This window comes from Bufo gargarizans, chromosome 6, assembly GCF_014858855.1.
Source record: "Bufo gargarizans isolate SCDJY-AF-19 chromosome 6, ASM1485885v1, whole genome shotgun sequence".
Lineage (NCBI taxonomy): Eukaryota > Metazoa > Chordata > Amphibia > Anura > Bufonidae > Bufo > Bufo gargarizans.
Window position 1 is genome coordinate 362,109,619 of NC_058085.1, and position 18,930 is coordinate 362,128,548.

Genomic DNA, 18,930 nt, shown 5'->3' on the forward strand with positions numbered 1-18,930 from the left:
TGGTCCCCAGACTATCCCCCAGGGGGATGCAGTCATCCTTCTGTGGCTTCATACGTTCCCCCTGCTCTACACTTTTTGGTTCCAGCTCGACACACAGGAAGTGTCTTGGACTGCCCATTCAGCCAATCGCTGGCCACAGTGATGACCCGCCTCATCCAGTGATTGGCTGAAAAGGCAGTCCATACCAAGAGGTGGAAAGCAGCGGGGACCGCAGCAGCGTCAGACCACACTTCTTCTCATCGCTACCTCTCGAAAAAGGGTCCTTTAGTGACCACGGTCGTTCCTTTTTTCCCTCCATGTGGATTCCAAATTTTAACTCCCCAATTTTAATCGATGCGCTGTAAACGTTTGGTGTTTTTTTTAAATTTCTGCACTGAAATCCATGGCAAAAAATGCAGTTTGAACATAGCCTAACAGTAACAAGTGATACTTTACTGGGCATGCTGGGACTTATGGTTGTATGATAGCCGAGTACAGTTATAGGGTTACATGAAGCAGCGCTCTCTTTCTCTAGTAAACAGCAGTCTCACATTTTCCAGTGACAGAGACAGTCAGAGACAGCAGAGAGTGAGAGAGCCCGATGTACATTTTCCAGTCTCTATAGCGTCTCTCAGAGATGTCACTTCTCAGCTGCCTCTGACAGGCGGGAAGAAAGTCAGCACATTGTGACGTGTGACATACATATATATACGAGGGGAGACTGCTGCTGACAACTGACACCCACAGAGATGTATGTGAAAACTATCTGTCTCTTACTCTTCTCCGCCATGATCCCAGGTAAGAGAAGGATGACCACTGCTGATAGTGTGCGGTATACTGTGTGTTCACTGCTGATAGTGTGCGGTATACTGTGTGTTCACTGCTGATAGTGTGCGGTATACTGTGTGTCCACCGCTGATAGTGTGCGGTATACTGTATGACCATCGCTGATAGTGTGCGGTATACTGTGTGTCCACCGCTGATAGTGTGCGGTATACTGTGTGACCACTGCTGATAGTGTGTGGTATACTGTGTGACCATCGCTGATAGTGTGCGGTATACTGTGTGTCCACCGCTGATAGTGTGCGGTATACTGTGTGTTCACTGCTGATAGTGTGCGGTATACTGTGTGACCATCGCTGATAGTGTGCGGTATACTGTGTGTCCACCGCTGATAGTGTGCGGTATACTGTGTGACCACCGCTGATAGTGTGCGGTATACTGTGTGTCCACTGCTGAGAGTGTGCAGTATACTGTGTGACCACTGCTGATAGTGTACGGTATACTGTGTGACCACTGCTGACAGTGTGCGGTATACTGTGTAACGACTGCTGATAGTGTGCAGTATACTGTGTAACGACTGCTGATAGTGTGCAGTATACGGTGTAACGACTGCTGATAGTGTGCAGTATACTGTGTGACCACTGCTGATAGTGTGTGGTATACTGTGTGACCACCGCTGATAGTGTGCAGTATACTGTGTGACCACTGCTGATAGTGTACGGTATACTGTGTGACCACTGCTGACAGTGTGCGGTATACTGTGTAACGACTGCTGATAGTGTGCAGTATACTGTGTAACGACTGCTGATAGTGTGCAGTATACGGTGTAACGACTGCTGATAGTGTGCAGTATACTGTGTGACCACTGCTGATAGTGTGTGGTATACTGTGTGACCACCGCTGATAGTGTGCAGTATACTGTGTGTCCACTGCTGATAGTGTGCGGTATACTGTGTGACCACTGCTGATAGTGTGCGGTATACTGTGTGACCACCGCTGATAGTGTGCAGTATACTGTGTGACCACTGCTGATAGTGTGTGGTATACTGTGTGACCACCGCTGATAGTGTGCAGTATACTGTGTGACCACTGCTGATAGTGTACGGTATACTGTGTGACCACTGCTGACAGTGTGCGGTATACTGTGTAACGACTGCTGATAGTGTGCAGTATACTGTGTAACGACTGCTGATAGTGTGCAGTATACGGTGTAACGACTGCTGATAGTGTGCAGTATACTGTGTGACCACTGCTGATAGTGTGTGGTATACTGTGTGACCACCGCTGATAGTGTGCAGTATACTGTGTGTCCACTGCTGATAGTGTGCGGTATACTGTGTGACCACTGCTGATAGTGTGCGGTATACTGTGTGACCACTGCTGATAGTGTGCAGTATACTGTGTAACGACTGCTGATAGTGTGCAGTATACTGTGTGACCACTGCTAGTAGTGTGCGGTATACTGTGTGTCCACTGCTGATAGTGTGCGGTATACTGTGTGTCCACTGCTGATAGTGTGCGGTATACTGTGTGACCACTGCTGATAGTGTGCAGTATACGGTGTGTCCACTGCTGATAGTGTGCGGTATACTGTGTGACCACTGCTGATAGTGTATGGTATACTGTGTGACCACTGCTGATAGTGTGCGGTATACTGTGTGACCACTGCTGATAGTGTGCAGTATACTGTGTAACGACTGCTGATAGTGTGCAGTATACTGTGTGACCACTGCTAGTAGTGTGCGGTATACTGTGTGTCCACTGCTGATAGTGTGCGGTATACTGTGTGTCCACTGCTGATAGTGTGCGGTATACTGTGTAACGACTGCTGATAGTGTGCAGTATACTGTGTGACCACTGCTGGTAGTGTGCGGTATACTGTGTGTCCACTGCTGATAGTGTGCGGTATACTGTGTGTCCACTGCTGATAGTGTGCGGTATACTGTGTGTCCACTGCTGACAGTGTGCGGTATACTGTGTGACCACTGCTAATAGTGTACGGTATACTGTGTAACGACTGCTGATAGTGTGCGGTATACTGTGTGACCACTGCTGATAGTGTGCGGTATACTGTGTGACCACTGCTGATAGTGTGCAGTATACTGTGTGACCACCGCTGATAGTGTGCGGTATACTGTGTAACCACTGCTGATAGTGTGCGGTATACTGTGTAACGACTGCTGATAGTGTGCGGTATACTGTGCGACCACCGCTGACAGTGTGCAGTATACTGTGTGTCCACCGCTGATAGTGTGCTGTATACTGTGTGACCACTGCTGATAGTGTGCTGTATACTGTGTGACCACTGCTGATAGTGTGCTGTATACTGTGTGACCACTGCTTATAGTGTGCTGTATACTGTGTGACCACTGCTGATAGTGTGCGGTATACTGTGTGACCACTGCTGATAGTGTGCGGTATACTGTGTGTCCACTGCTGATAGTGTGCGGTATACTGTGTGACCACTGCTGATAGTGTGCGGTATACTCTCTGACCACCGCTGATAGTGTGCGGTATACTGTATTTTTATAGCATGTCCGTGACCCCTGTATTCGTATCCTTTTGGCTCTCTTCATCTCTCGGCAGTTTCCGCGGATCATGTTACTGGTGTCCTGGGGGGCCATGTAGTTCTGCCGTGTACCATGTCTAAGGATTTGTTGGAAGCAGGACGTCGGTCTTCATACCCCGCCAGCTTTGTGTTGTGGCAGCGAAGAGATAGGTAAGGACATGACGTGCGCCTGGCCGCCACATGGGGGGTTTTATCTACAACATTCTTGGTTTGGGTCATTCGGCCTCTCAGTAGCTTCACTATTATTTCTGTGATTATATCCGCCATATTGCTGTCTATTCTGCTATCCTCATGCCCCGTCAGATCTCCCATCTACGCTTCTAGCTGTGTAGTCGTCCATCTTCTCTAATGTTCTCTTTCAGTTTTCCTCTCTTTCTAATCTTCTAGTCTTCTCTCTAGCTGTTGGGTGAATGCTCATTTTTTCAGCCCCCCATACACATGCACCCTCGGCCAAGTGTGCATGTGTTCTGAATGGAGAGAGGGGTGTAAGTATTGGGCACGACTGATCCCTCTTACCCCAACATCTGCTTCTGAGGGACGGCTGGGACTCCACCATACTCTAGAAGGTCGTCCAGCCCCACCAGAATCAGCAGGTTCTGCCTACGTTCATCTTATGTATATGGCTGCTGATTCCAGGTCTGAATCCTGGAAGAACATAAGATTGGCTGTTGAATAACAACATGCCCGATCCTTGTTCTCCTCCATCATCTGGAAATGATTAGGGAAGAGTCTGGAAACCGCCATTAGAGTCTCGGTAGATCCTGACAACGTGGTCAGCATTTATCTAATCTCTATGGACAGATTCAGTCTTCTATAGTGTCGAGTGACTCCACCATACACTTGGCCGAGCCCCGTGCATGTTAATTTGCCTCTTATCTTCCACCCCAACTCTACTTTTAGTCCATCGCCACGATCTTTCCTTTCATCCCAACTCTTTGAGCGGTCATGTATATAAGGTGAACGTCGGCTGAAGACACCGATTCCGTCGGGACCAGACAATCCTCTAATGTGTATGGACTGTACGGGCACTTGGCTTTCAGCATGTCCAATCCTTTTGTTCTCAGGGGCGATAAGCCACTGCCAGAGGTATCTGGCATTGCACACCATTTCACTCCGAGAACACATGCATGCTCGGCTGAGCTGGGTGTGCATGTGTATGGTTTACCACGTATGACCAGCCTGACTTCTTGCACCACGTCAACAGTCTTTCTTTCTTTCAGGATTCCACAGACGGTGCACAAGCTGCTCCCGAGTGGGGTCACTTACACCTCTCGCCGAGCCAGGGATCGTGTCTTGGTCCGACCCTCTTTGACCGATCAAGGAATTTTTTCATTGCACCTAAACGGTTTGATGGAGCAAGACGCCGGAATGTACCGTGCGGTGGCCAGATACGGCGGCAGCAAGCAGAAATGTCTGGTAACCCTGAGAACCATAAAATGTATGTACTTCTTCATTTTTGAGGGATACTTTAGGGTTAATTCTGTATTTTTGACTGCAGTATAAAATACCGCCACATAGTTCCTGCTTTTACATTTCATCTCGAGGAATTTTATAAAACATTAAAAGTCGCCGTTTTTTATTTTTCTCATTTCCACTCGAAGCACCTGATAAGGAAAGTTCATCACTAATGAAATGCTCGGAAGGTAAAGTGCCGCCACGTCCCATCCATCTGATAAGCCCGCCTCATCTATTTGGTGACATTTCTTTAAAGTGGCAGTGAGCAGTAGAGAGGCTTCACACTGCCTAGTAAACATTGGAAAAGACAATTAAAGGGTACACTAGGGGGCGCTACTGTCCCTGATGGCCTGGACACCCACAACTTGGAACCCCAATCTCACACATGCCTTAGGACCTGTGTAAATAATTAGATGCAAAATATGTATATAATTAATAGATCCAAATATCTCCATTAACTACATGGAAACTGTCAGCACACTGCAGTTGACGGATCCAAAGTACAAAACTTCAACAAACAACCCAAATATCAGGGGCTGGAGCTGTAATATAACCAGGCGAAGTGAGTTTCTTTTAGATGCTCATAGTTTGACTATAAAACCATAAAAAAAGATCTGCTAATAGCTGGTACAGAATAGGATCCTGCCTCATCCCCTACTTTATTGATGTTACTTTCTGTGGCGGTATTATTTGAGCGCCATATAGTATATGATAAGGTGGGGTTTTCAAAAGACAGTACTTACAGTGCTCTTATCAACTTAGGTCAGGTCCTGTATAAATATTCAGATATAAAGTTTGTATATGACGCATGGATCAAAATATCTCCTTTTTCTACCTGGAAACTGTCAGCACCCTGCAGCTGACGGATCCAAAGTACAAAACACCAACAAACAACCCAAATATCAGGGTCTGGAGCTGTATTATAACCCCCTGAAGTGAGTTTTTTGGATGCTCATAGGTTGAACTGTGAAGACTATAAAACAATAACAAAAGACCTGCCAATAGCAGGTACAAGATAGGATCCTGCTACATCCCCTTCTTTATTGATATTACTGTCTGGCGGCATTATTTGGGCAGTGTATAGTATATAATAACAGTGGGGTTGTCGAAGGAAGGTGCTGCACAGGGCGCCAACCAACTTAGGTCCGGCCATGTATAAATAATTTCAGAAAAAGTATGTAAATGATGCATGGATCAAAATATCTCCTTTTACTACCTGGAAACTGTCAGCACCCTGCAGCTGACGGATCCAAAGTACAAAACACTAACAAAACTAAAATATCAAGGACTGGAGCTGTAATATAACTGTATGAAGTCATTTTTTATGCTCACGGGTTGAGCTTTGCAGAGTATAAACCCCAAAAAGATCTGCCAACAGTATGTATCCTGCTTGTTAATGGTTTTCATGTGAAAATGGTAAAAAGTAATGTAGTTCTGCTGGATTTTCTCATTTAATGACTATATTGGCCATATTTTTGGGCTTTTTGGAGTAGAAGAAGAGGCGGATTATGGGGGTTACAGCCAGGTTCACAGTTGCAGAATGCTTCCACAGCTCAGAGGACTTTACTACTGATATTTATTACTGAATACACATTTCAGAATTGTACGACTGAGATTGAAGGTGGGTGCTGGATTTTTTTGCAAACTTCTGTTGTAATATATCACTGTCTAAGAACAGCTACATAATTCCAATCTACAATTTGGGTTTGCAATAGTCTGTAGGCTGCAGAGCATCACTGTGGGATGTGTCAGTACGTTATTGAGACGGGCAAACTGAAAAACTGAAAATAGTGCGGGGAATACGGGCAGCAGTGGAAACTGTGAGGCATCCTCCCTGCCACAATGTATCTCACCATGTCTTCCTTGCATGGGATAGATTGCAACAATGTAAGCACCAAGTAGATTCAACCGTCTACTCGGCAGATGTGCACTGCCCCCCACATCCTGTTATTATCTTGTATGTATTAGGGGCTCCGCTGACGCACACGGAGGGGATTCAGGAAACCGGTGACACATCAGAAGACAAGTGTGAGGGTCCCTGGTAGATCTGATATCACATTTTCCCTTAGGTCATAATATTAAATATAAACCGTTAGTAATAAGACTGAAGGTGGAAGAAAAGAAACGAGGGACACAATGAAAGAAAGGGCGAGGAAGAAAAAGACACAGAAAACTAAATCGGTGACACAGAGTGGGAGCTAAGTGTTGAGAGAGTTGCCGTTTCGGAAAAAAATGTCTTGTAGGTAGGTGGTATTCTCAGTAGGTCAGGTCAACTTAAAAAATACAAATTGGTACATGGTTCTAAGTGTAGACCTTGGGCACGTCATCTCCATGTGGTAGATATGTGTTCAAAATTGGAAAGGGTTCTTTACAGTAAGAGCAGTAAAGATGTGGATTGTACTGTAGCCTTGGGTGCTGGGGGCACCAACCGATCACCCAAGGGCAAAACTGGCCATAGTCGATGGAGAGGGGCTTGAGGGTTGGTTGTTTTTCCTCTCTCTGGATTGAAGAACTAGATTTCTGTTTATCAATGTCATATAGTACTTACTTTTTTACCATTAAAGGGAATGTGTCATCAGATAATGGCTTATTATTTAAATGTTTTTTTTAGTTTTTTTTTAGAGTAACATTTTGAAGACTTAAAGACTATGTACACCCTTGGGGGCAATTTTCTATTTATTATTGCAGTGTGCATTGTATTATTACAATGTTCTTTATTAAAAATATGGAGCCCTTTTTTCTGTACAGAGCTGAGACGCTGTAGTAGCATCCTGTGTATTGTCATCTGAGGAGCTGACGGCTCCTTATCTCTGCTCTCTGACATTATAAACACTCATTATAGCTCAGTTCTTATCTTACTGATAAGAATGTGGCTTAAATAAGTGTTTATGACCTCTCAGTAGTTTAGATAAAAGGTTAACCCTTTGTAACAGAACAGCTCAATAGTTAATAAAGGCCAAGTGAAAATATTATTTTCAGCCAAAAATGAGTGAAATTCAGTCATAAATAAAATTGCATTGAAGCTGCCATAAAGCGCACATTGCTGCACTGTCTATACAGATGACAGGAAGGACATGTGTGTCACCAATATGGCTGTACAAAGAAAATAAATAAAAAATAACAAAAAAATCTCTAGTTCCAGTTCATGAAACTGAAATTAAATACATGAGACGTTCCACTTAAAGGAAGTAATGTATTTCATGGCTGAGCGTGGTGGATCTCATGGACATCTGGTCTAAATCAGAAATGGTTGCACAGACCTTGTGAGAAATGAGCGGCACCAATATAAGTTTTATATAAAAACAGATGATGCCGATATTTTTGAATTGGATTCACATTTCGTCTTCTCACTGGTCTCACGTTGTCTTGCAGTGATACAGTTTCCCCTTGGTCCTCTTCCTGAGAACAGCTCCTTCAACCTGACGTGCAGAATTGTTGACCCGGATCCTTTTTCCACCTCTGTTCGGTGGTTATATAATGGAATCCTTGTACAGCCGTCCAGCAGAATATCAGTGAGTGGGAGTAGACTGTATATTCACAGGCTTACTCTAGAAGACCATGGCAAGTGGAGCTGTGAGGTGGACGGTGCAAGGTCCAGTGTGACCCTTTTGGTGGTTGGTGAGTCATTATCGCAGTATCTCACATGGATGGCATGTATTATAAATATGGGCACCACTTCAAGTCCAAGTACAGATTCTTGTGGCCTACACTGACCCAGTACAGATCCATGTGGTCCCCACTGCTCCTGGTACATATCCTTGTGGTCTACACTGTTTCCAGTTCAGATTCTTGTGGTTTCCACTGATTCCAGTAAAGACCATTGTGGTCTCCACTGATCCCAGTACAGATCCTTGTGGTTTCCATTGATCACAGTACAGATCCTTATGGTCTCCACTGCTCCTCATACAGATCTTTGTGGTCTACATTGCTCCCAGTACAGATCCATGTGATCCACATTATTTCAGTACAGATGATTGTGGTCTCCACTGATCCCAGTACAGATCCTTGTGATCTCCACTGTTTCCAGTACAGATCCTTGTGGTCTCCATTGCTCCCAGTAGAGATTATTGTGGTCTCCACTGCTACCAGTACAGATCCTTGTTGTCGCCATTGATTCCAGTAGACATCCTTGTTGCTTCCACTGACCCACTACAGATCCTTTTGGTCTCCACTGTCCCTTCTACAGATCCTTGTGGTCTCCACTGGTCCCAGTACAGATCCCTGTGGTCTCCACTGTCCTCATTACAGATTCTTGTGGTCTACACTGTTTCCAGTACAGATCCTTGTGGTCTCCACTGCTCATGATATAGATCATTGTAGTCCCCACTAATCCCAATACAGATTTATGTGGTCTAATAATTAATTGTTTCCAGTACAGATCCTTAATGTCTCCACTGATCCCAGTACAAATGATTGTGGTCTCCACTGCTACCAGTACAGATCCTTGTTGTCTCCATTGATTCCAGTACACATCCTTGTTGCTTCCACTGACCCACTACAAATCATTTTGGTCTCCACTGTCCCTTCTACAGATCCTTGTTGTCTCCAGAGGTCCCAGTACAGATCCCTGTGGTCTCCACTGTCCTCATTACATATTATTGTGGTCTAGACTGTTTCCAGTACAGATCCTTGTGGTCTTCACTGCTCCCAGTACAGATCCTTGTGGTCTTCACTGCTCCCAGTACAGATCCTTGTGTTTTCCACTGCTCCTGATACAGATAATTGTGGTCCCCAATGTTCCCAGTACAGATCCATGTGGTCTACATTGTTTCCGGTACAGATCCTTGAGGTCTCTACTGATCCCAGTACAGATCCTTGTTGCCGCCACTGATCCCAGTACAGGTCCTTGTGGTCTCCACTGTTCCAAGTACATATCCCTGTGGTCTCCATAGCTTGTTGTGTGCTACTGTATCAAATGCTTTAGCAAAATTTATATATATATTGCATATCACTTATTATTGTTCATTAATGATGTCAGGAGAATATCAGAACTGCAATTATGAACTGTCTGTAAAATTTAGAGAGAAATAGCATCCATGGAGGGACGAGATCCCAAGACAAGATGCGCCTTTGATTTTTATCCATTGTCCGCTAGTCATCGGATTCATCTTCTTCTACCAGGTGTCTCTGGTCTGGACCCTCTCTCTGTCTACACCGCCATCGGCTCTTCTGTTGAGCTCCCCTGTAACATCACCCATTTGCCTGTGGAAAGACGATTACGTTTCCACTGGAGCAAAGATAAGAAAAGCATAAATGACAACAATCAAGTGGTTGTCCTTAATCACGTGAGACCAGAAGATGCTGGAACTTATCAATGTGACACCACCTACAAAGGCCAAAGACTGACCCGACTGATGGAACTGAGGGTGATACAAGGTTAGTGGAGGATGCAATTCATAGGATGATTTTACCTTCTCATTACAAGATGATTTCATGAATACACCTATACTATGTTTCCACTTATACCTCCTTGTATAAATAAGACCTGTCCATTTGGTTCTTAGTGTCACCCTCTGGCCCTGTGTTCACCAAAGAAGGTTCCCAACTATGGCTGCAGTGTAACATCAGTATTTCAACGGGGAAAGAGAGGTTTCAATGGACAGGCCCATCTCTTCCAGATGGACAAAGGAAAGTCATTCAAGGAACAGTAGTGGACCTGCCGAACGTGCATACAGAGGACTCCGGAGCCTGGACCTGCTCAGTGTATGGAATGAATGGAATTCTAGGAGAGCTGGAACATTGGGTCTATGTTCATGGTAAACCGCAGGAAATTTTACTTAAAAGATACTATCACAATGCTCACTGTACTGTACATCCTATCTGGGAAGGCTGTATTAGATGACAAGATCTAGAAGGCGATTGTCGGGAGGGTTCCTTCCCGGTAATCACCTCCTCGGTAGCGGAGGAGACCACTGCTAATACATGCAGTGATCTCCTCCACAGCATGGGGTGGAGCGATCCTTATGACATTGCTCATCCCCATGCTGTCTAGTTTGCCTGTTGCAGATCGTTGTTAAACAGCACTATCTCCCGCCGGCAATGGAGCAGGTTTAAAAATCTGATCGGGTAATCGGTGGAAGTATTACACTGCCAGATCATCACTAACGAGCTTTCCTGTGAACATTCATGAACGATGAACTGGCCAACAATCGACCAGTCTAATACAGGCTTAACTATGGTTTTTCACCAAAATTTCCTTGACCATCTCTTGCTCTACCAGTATGTCTATGTTATCTTCATTTGCTCTTTTCCTCTGTATCCCCACCACCCGCCATTCCTTTTATTTCTCTGCCCATCTTTGCATTTTCTGTACCTACTCCTGCCACTATCTTTCATCCACTGCCTGCTATACCATACTTTTCCCCCCAGTAATCATGATTGTACATTCTCTTCATGTCTCTTGACCCACCACCGTGTCCCATTCCATCATTGCGTTCCATCTACCTGCTCTTCCTTACTTTTGTATCTCCTCTACTCTCACCATTTTCTTCTTATTGTATCTCCTCTACTTTTTGAGCTCACCAATGTATTATTATCTCCTTTACTTCTTCTCTCCTCTTTGTAAATGTTCTTTACCATCTTATTTCACCAACTTCTTATTATAGATTGTAAGCTCTTGTGGGCAGGGTCCTCTCCCCCTCTGTAGCAGTCTGTTAATAGTTTCTTGTTTATTTTATTTTTATAGTATGTATTTGTAACCTCACTTGATGTACAGCACCATGGAATTAATGTCGCTTTCAGATGAATAATAATAATTGTATCTCCTCTACCTTTTTCTCTCACCATCTGTTTCTGATTGTATCTCTTCTACCTTCTTCTCCTACCAGATTCTTTATTGTATCTCCACTAGCTTCCTATTTCACCAACTTATTTCATTATGTTGTATTTTATTTCCTCTACCTTCTTATTTCACCACTTTCTACTGTATCTTCTCATTCTTTTCTTACAGTGCCATCCTATTATTATTGCATCTTTTTATTCTTCTCTTACCAACTTATTGTTGTATCTCCTCTATCATCTTCTCCTACCAATTTCTTCTGCTTATTGTATCTGTTCTACCTATTTCTCACAACTTCTTATTATTGTATGTTATCTACCATCTTATCACATCAACATCTTACATTTTGTATCTACTCTACCTTCTCTCACCACCAACCACTTGTTAATGCTCTCCCTCGACGTTCTTCTCTCACCTTATATTATTGTATCTTCTCTACCCTTCCTCTCTCTGCAACTTATTATTATGTCTCCTCTACTTTTATTTCTAACCAGCTTTTCTTATTATGTAGCTTCTTAATTTCATCTCTAACCGTCTTATTGTCTTTCCTCTACTTTCTTCTCTCACCTTCTTCTCCCCTGCAGTACCTTCTACTCTTACCTTCTTTTTATATCTTCTCTCTCGTCTCTCCACAGATTCTTTTTGTATTGCCTCTGCCTTCCTCTCAAAAACCTATTATTAAATGTCCTCTACCGTCTTATCTTACCAACTTCTTATTGTATCTTCTCCACCTCTTCTCACCGTCTTTTTTATTGTATCTCCTCTGTTCTCTTCGCTCACCACTATTTTGTCTTCTACTGCCCAGTCATGTTATTACCATTTTGCCATTACTGGCGAATCCCTCTGTTATCTGATACTTCTTCTTCTCCACCGCTCTTCATATTGTCATCTCCACCATCTTGATTTCTCCCTCTACTCCCTTCTCGAGCCTCCATTTTGCTCCTGATAATTACTTCATTATATCATTGCATTTTGCTAACAATTTGTTCTGACTCTGGCGAAATATTCTCTTTCCCAGCTGCCCAGACCGCAGGTGTTGGTTCATTCACCTCTTGGCATGTCCTCCTCCTCCTCATGATCCTACTGGTTTTCTGCCTGGCAGTCATCGCTTTTATTTCTTTCCGTAACCACAAGGTGAGCAGTGAAAAAATAGAAAAATCAAGAGATTAAGTCAATTTAATTTAATTCAAAGCCACCACCACTTCACCGGAGCAGAGAGCGGCTACAGATACCATCTCTCCTCCTGGAGGACTCAGCAATGGCAGTGCTTTACAGTGGAGCGGTCATCTGGAAACGGCACGCACATATAGATATTAATAATGAATGAATCCCCCATAGAGAACTGCTGGTACCATGGGCGATACCACATCTCTGCACTGCCCCTTATGCGTTTCTCCTGGGTAATAATAATTTACCAATTTATCTATAGCGCTCGTAGTGCCCCTAATGTTTTACCTTCTTCTGCAGCTCCCATATAACAGTGCTGGCCATGTGCTAGTGCCTAAAGAGGAGCACCAGCTCTAGCAGTGTCAATACAATAGTGCCAACCATAGTATAGCCCATTAACAGTTTCATCCCTGGCAGTGCCCACACAACTGGACATACATCATATCGGTGCCAATACAATAGTGCCAACAATAGTACAGCCCATTAATAGTTTCATCTCTGGCAGTGCCCACATAATAGAACATATAGCATATTGGTGCCAGTACAATAGTGCAAACAACAGCACAGACCATTAACAGCTTAATCTCTGGCAGTGCCCGCACAATTTTTCATACAGCATATCGGTGCCAGTACAATAGTGCCATAGAACAGACCAGTATTTTTTTTTAGCTCTAGCAGTGCCCATACAGTTGTGCAGGCAGCATTGCCAGTACAATAGTGCCAGCTACAGTATGGATCATTATCTGTTTTAGCTCTAGCAGTGCCTATATAGTCGTGTGGACAGTATATCAGTGCCGATACAATAGTGCCAACCACAGTACCACCAGTAAGTACTGAATATACAATTGTACATACAGCAAATCGGTGCCAATACAATAGTGCCAACCACAGTACGATCTAACAGTTTCAGCTCTAGCAGTGCCCATACAGTTATGCAGGCAGCATCTCAGTGCCAAGACAATAGTGCCAGCTACAGTATGACCCATTATCTGTTTAGCTCTAGAAGTGCCCATACAGTTGTACAGGCAGTATATCAGTACCATTACATTAGTGCCAATAATAGTATGGCCCATTGCCAGTTTCAGCTGTAATAGTGCCAGTACTAATGCCAATGCCACTCCAATAGTGGCAGTCATGGTACAGCCCATTATCTGTCCCGCTATTGTAGTGCCCATTAACACTGTCAGTGCCTATAGATAGTGCCACCTGCATATGGATAGTTGAGACGATCTTTTATTGCCTCTGTCCACACCTAGCACCGGGTACACATGCCCCACCAGCCCGCTCCGAACAACTACGCCCAGGGGTGCAGCTAGCCCTTCTGCTGCCTGAGGAGAAAACGGAAAACGACGCCCCCCCTCCCCAATGCCAATTTCTTAACCTAACCCCTTTCCTTCAGCTCATGGCCCTTTGGGTGCCCCTTTCTTGCCCCTACCTAGTGCTGCCTGAGGCGATCGCCTCACCTTGCCTCATTGGTGGTGCACCCCTGACTATGCCTTTATGTCTTTGGTCGGCATTATACTTATCTCTCTCCTAACCTATTGTCCTTGTGTATTTCAGAGGCGACTGTCTCACCTGACAGCTCTGACGTCTATAGGAGCGCCTTCCACCTCTCAGCCAAAGAAGCCGTCCGTCTCGGAATAATGCTGACCTTGATCCATGATCCGGACTCTTATCACTTCTCGCCTCCATTCAGCTTGCTTACATTTGTGTAGGGTTCCCCCCTCTACATCCAGTGGGAGACGTGGGCTGATATTGTATTCCTGTGATATTTTGCACATAAAATATTTAGCATTTATTGTTGTAATTTATTTTTATTATTTGGCTCCTATGTGCCTACGATGTCGTTTGAAATAAAAATTCCACTAAAATTAAATAAAGTATATCCATCACAAGGCGACGGTTTTACCATCGGTTTCTTAGAAATTTAAAGGTGACGACCAATATGGCTGCACTTTACATGGTTAATACGGTTGAAAAAAGAAATAAGTCCATCAAGTTCAACCAAGGAAACGGTTTCTACTTTTGCAATATGGCTGTCACAGGCTCACAGAAAAATTTTGATTTCTACATAATTAATGTAAAAAATAAAAATCAGACATCATACGGTACATGACAACTTCTTTCTGACAAAGCTAGAACCAGCCCTGTACCTCGCTCTGCTAGATTTATATCTAACTGACAGCTCAAGGGGCGTGTCTTTTCTGCTTCAATTCAGGGGGCGTGTCCATGCTCTCCCTATCACAGCTCAGGGGGCGTGCTCATGCTCTCCCTATCACAGCTCAGGAGGCAGTTGAAAAATGAAACTGAGCATGTGCGGCCATCTCAGTGAGCAGGACAAAGTAATACGATAAAGAACAAACAGCAGGTGGCGCTATACAGATACCTTATATTGAATAGCTCACTGGCTGTACTAAATTTTTAATTACATGCATTTACAAAAGTATTCAGATCAGGGAGCTGGTTTGGAAACTGTAGAATATTTTTCATGGGACAACCCCTTTAAGTAAATTAAACCCAATGACTAAACATTGGCGTTTGCCCTAACTTCAAATTTCAATAATAGATAGGCAAATGTCATTTTATGGGTGGATACCCCCTTTAAGAATATTCTGATAAAGAGCAGAATTCATGGTTCCTTCAATACAGGTAAGTTTTCCAGGACCAACTCCCATCATCACTTTACCACCGCTCAGTGGCGTACCAAGGGGGGGGCGGGCCGCCCCGGGTGCCACTCACAAGGGGGGGTGCCTGACGGAGTCACCCGTCCCCGGCTCCATCCACTGCTGCGACGCGAAGGATTATTGCGGCGGCGGGCGGCGCGCAACATGACGTGACGACGTCACGACGCTGACGCCGCGCCGCCGCCTTCACGGATCAGAAGAAGGATCTCCATTATACCAGCGGTCGGACGGCCAGACGGCGGGCATCATCAAAATAAATGTGAGAGAGACGACGAGTAAAGTAAATAATTGTGTAATAAAAGGGGAGAAGAGAGGGTGTAATTAAGGGGGGGGGGGTGCAGGATTTGTTCATTTTATTGATGGGGATTTGGATTTTTTTTCTTTTTGGTGCAGATGGAAAGTGATTTTTTTTAAGGGGGTGCAGGTTTTTATTTTATTAACCACCTCCGGACCGCCTAACGCAGATGTGCGGTCCGGAGGTGGCAGCCCTGCGCAGAGTCACGCATATACGCGTCATCTCGCAAGACGCGAGATTTCCTGTGAACGCGCGCACACAGGCGCGCGCGCTCACAGGAACGGAAGGTAAGCGTTAGCGAGTGGATCTCCAGCCTGCCAGCGGCGATCGCTCGCTGGCAGGCTGGAGATGTGATTTTTTTAACCCCTAACAGGTATATTAGACGCTGTTTTGATAACAGCGTCTAATATACCTGCTACCTGGTCCTCTGGTGGTCCCTTTTGTTTGGATTGACCACCAGAGGACTCAGGCAGCTCAGTAAAGTAGCACCAAACACCACTACACTACACCCCCCCCCTGTCACTTATTAACCCCTTTTGAACCACTGATCGCCCCTGATCACCCCATATAGACTCCCTGATCACCCCCCTGTCATTGATCACCCCCCTGTCATTGATCACCCCCCTGTAAGGCTCCATTCAGACGTCCGTATGATTTTTACGGATCCACTGATACATGGATCGGATCCGCAAAACACATGCGGATGTCTGAATGGAGCCTTACAGGGGGGTGATCAATGACAGAGGGGTGATCACCCATATAGACTCCCTGATCACCTCCATCATTGATCACCCCCCTGTAAGGCTCCATTCAGACGTCCGCATGTGTTTTGCGGATCCGAAAATTTGTAATAAATATTATTGAAAACATTGAAAAAAGTTTGTGCATGTTTTCTTAACTTTCTTGGGGGGGGGGGGGGGGGGGGGTGCCAAACAAAGGGTTCGCCCCGGGTGCCAAATGCTCTAGGTACGCCCCTGCCACCGCTTGGAGTGTCATTGATAGTAGTCATTCAAGAGACAATCCATTTATAGGGTTTATCCTCTGGATAGGTCATCAGTATCTGATAGGTGGGGGTCCGACACCCAGGGCCCCCACCAAGCAGCTGTTTGAGAAGGTACTGGTGATCGCAGTAGCGCCACAGCCTTCTCTAACATTTCCTAGGCCATGTGTCGACACGTTCATTGGTCACGGGGCCTAGGCGCAGCTCAGCTCCATAAAAGTGAATGAGGCTGAGCTGCAATACCAAGCATGACCGTACAACATATGGCGCTCTGCTTGGTAAGCTTAGAGAAGGCCGCAGCGCTATTGTGAGCATGGCTGCCTTCTCAAACAGCTCATAAACAGGGGTACCGAGTGTCAGACCCCCACCGAGCAGTATATAAGTCTTGGAAAAACCCTTTTAAGTATTAATGAATCATTTAATGGTGGGGGGGGGACCCTCTGCTAGAGACCTTCATCTCTTGACCAGAGCAGAGAGAAGCTCTGGAGGCACAAATGATGTATTGATTGACAGATGGACACTGTGTACTACCTCATTCCTCCAGTGGTGTCGCTGCAGGGAAATGAAACCCTTACTGCCCAGTTTCCCCCAAGCTGATTGCAGAGGACCTCAGGAAGGGGGCACTTTGTTATCAGCTTTTTGTAAAGGCACTTTTCTAACATAGAAGGATTATCCAGGCGCATTAATACTATGTGGTGGGTAGTAAGTGGGCACCATAACTGTGCTGCAAAAACATGGCTCTATCATTGTGTCTGGGGTGTATTACAGTGTGGAGGTATTATTACTGTGTGGGGAATTAAGGAATCACTGTTACAGTCTGGAGCACTATCTTTTTGGCAGTATTATTTTTAGGGGTACGATCAGTGTGGCACTATGTTACTTTGGTAGGATGCTGTTAAAGGGGGCATTAGGAAGGAAAGTTTATGTAAAGGGTGCTGGAAATGTAAAGCACCAAATACATCAGGGCAGCAAACTTTGCAGAAAGGATTGGTGGTCAGGAGAAGTTGTCATGGGGGTCTGGTCACCTGCGAGTCATTGGACTTAATGGTACTATATTCATCGCACTGCATTCACAGCATTATTACAAACTATCCTTGTAGCCCATAGCTGCCAATCACAGCACGGCTTTAATTTTTCAAGTGCATAAGAACAACTCTTTGGGGGCACTAGGTGGGAATTATTACCATGTGGTAGGCTGTAAGTGGGCACCATTATTGCTAAACCAAGGAGGCTCTATTGCTGTGTGTGGGGGATATCACTGTTTAGGGGGAAGTAATGCAGCGTGAAAATCGGGGAACTTGATGTCTGTGGCATAAATAATTGGGCACTATTACTGTGTGGGGCACCAAGGAGTCACTATTGTGGTCTGGAGCACTATGTATTTGCCACTATTTTGCAGAGGTTGGAGAGTATTAAAGGGGGCATCACATAGGGAAGTTTATGCAGAGGGTGGTAGAAAAGCGATGTCCCAAAAACATCTGGGCAGCAAACTCCGGAGAGATGCATAGTGGACAGGAGAAGTCGTCATGGCGGTCTGGTCACCTCTGAGTCACTGCATTTCAAGGCGCTTTATTAATAGTATTGTATTCACAGAATGATTACAAACCATCTTTGTGGCCCATAGCAGCCAATCTCAGAACAGCTTTCATTTTTCGTATTAGTCCATATTTGTCACGGACGTTCCTGGGACAGGTGGCAGAAGATCAGTAGACTGGCAACACGTGGTTTGATCTGACAGGTTTTCCTTGTGGATCAATAGGCGTTGGTATTGTTTCTGGTAATGGCCACACCCCATGCCTCAGGTGTTGCTAATGTAGTTTTTTAACTTTCCTTATTTATTGTTGCTTCTCCCACAATGCTGTGCAGTTTATGGCTTCAGTTTCAGTTGTGGATAGCTGGTGTGTGGATCTCGGCGGAGTTCCTGGTGCTTCCATAGCCCCTTTGAAGTTCAGTTTTTCCTTTCCATTTTTGTATGTTGTTTGGGATTCTGTGTGTTGCATTTCCCTATTGTTTGTATTAGGCCTGTAGGAGACTCCTGTTTGTCCTTCCTTTTGGAGGAACAGGTAGTCTCGTCCCTGCCATTAGTACCAGGGTCCTATAGGGCTAGATAGGACTCTAGGTATTCCTGCGTATGAACTCACCTACCTCTGGGGTCTGTTCATACTGGTAGTCAGTCAGGATTTTGGTTAGGGTCTTACTAGGAGGTGTCCATCATCCTTC

General features: G+C 44.9%; 1 protein-coding gene across 1 annotated transcript; it reads left to right on the forward strand.

Moving 5' to 3' along the window:
- The first annotated feature begins 650 nt into the window (after positions 1–650).
- Positions 651–14,628, forward strand: LAG3 (lymphocyte activating 3). The gene is made up of 8 exons (XM_044299326.1): positions 651–777; positions 3,349–3,481; positions 4,552–4,769; positions 8,159–8,404; positions 9,908–10,162; positions 10,291–10,542; positions 12,583–12,698; positions 14,292–14,628. The coding sequence occupies exons 1-8, from the start codon at positions 729–731 to the stop codon at positions 14,373–14,375; spliced, it is 1,353 nt and encodes a 450-aa protein (XP_044155261.1). The 5' UTR covers positions 651–728; the 3' UTR covers positions 14,376–14,628.
- Positions 14,629–18,930: the final 4,302 nt, after the last annotated feature.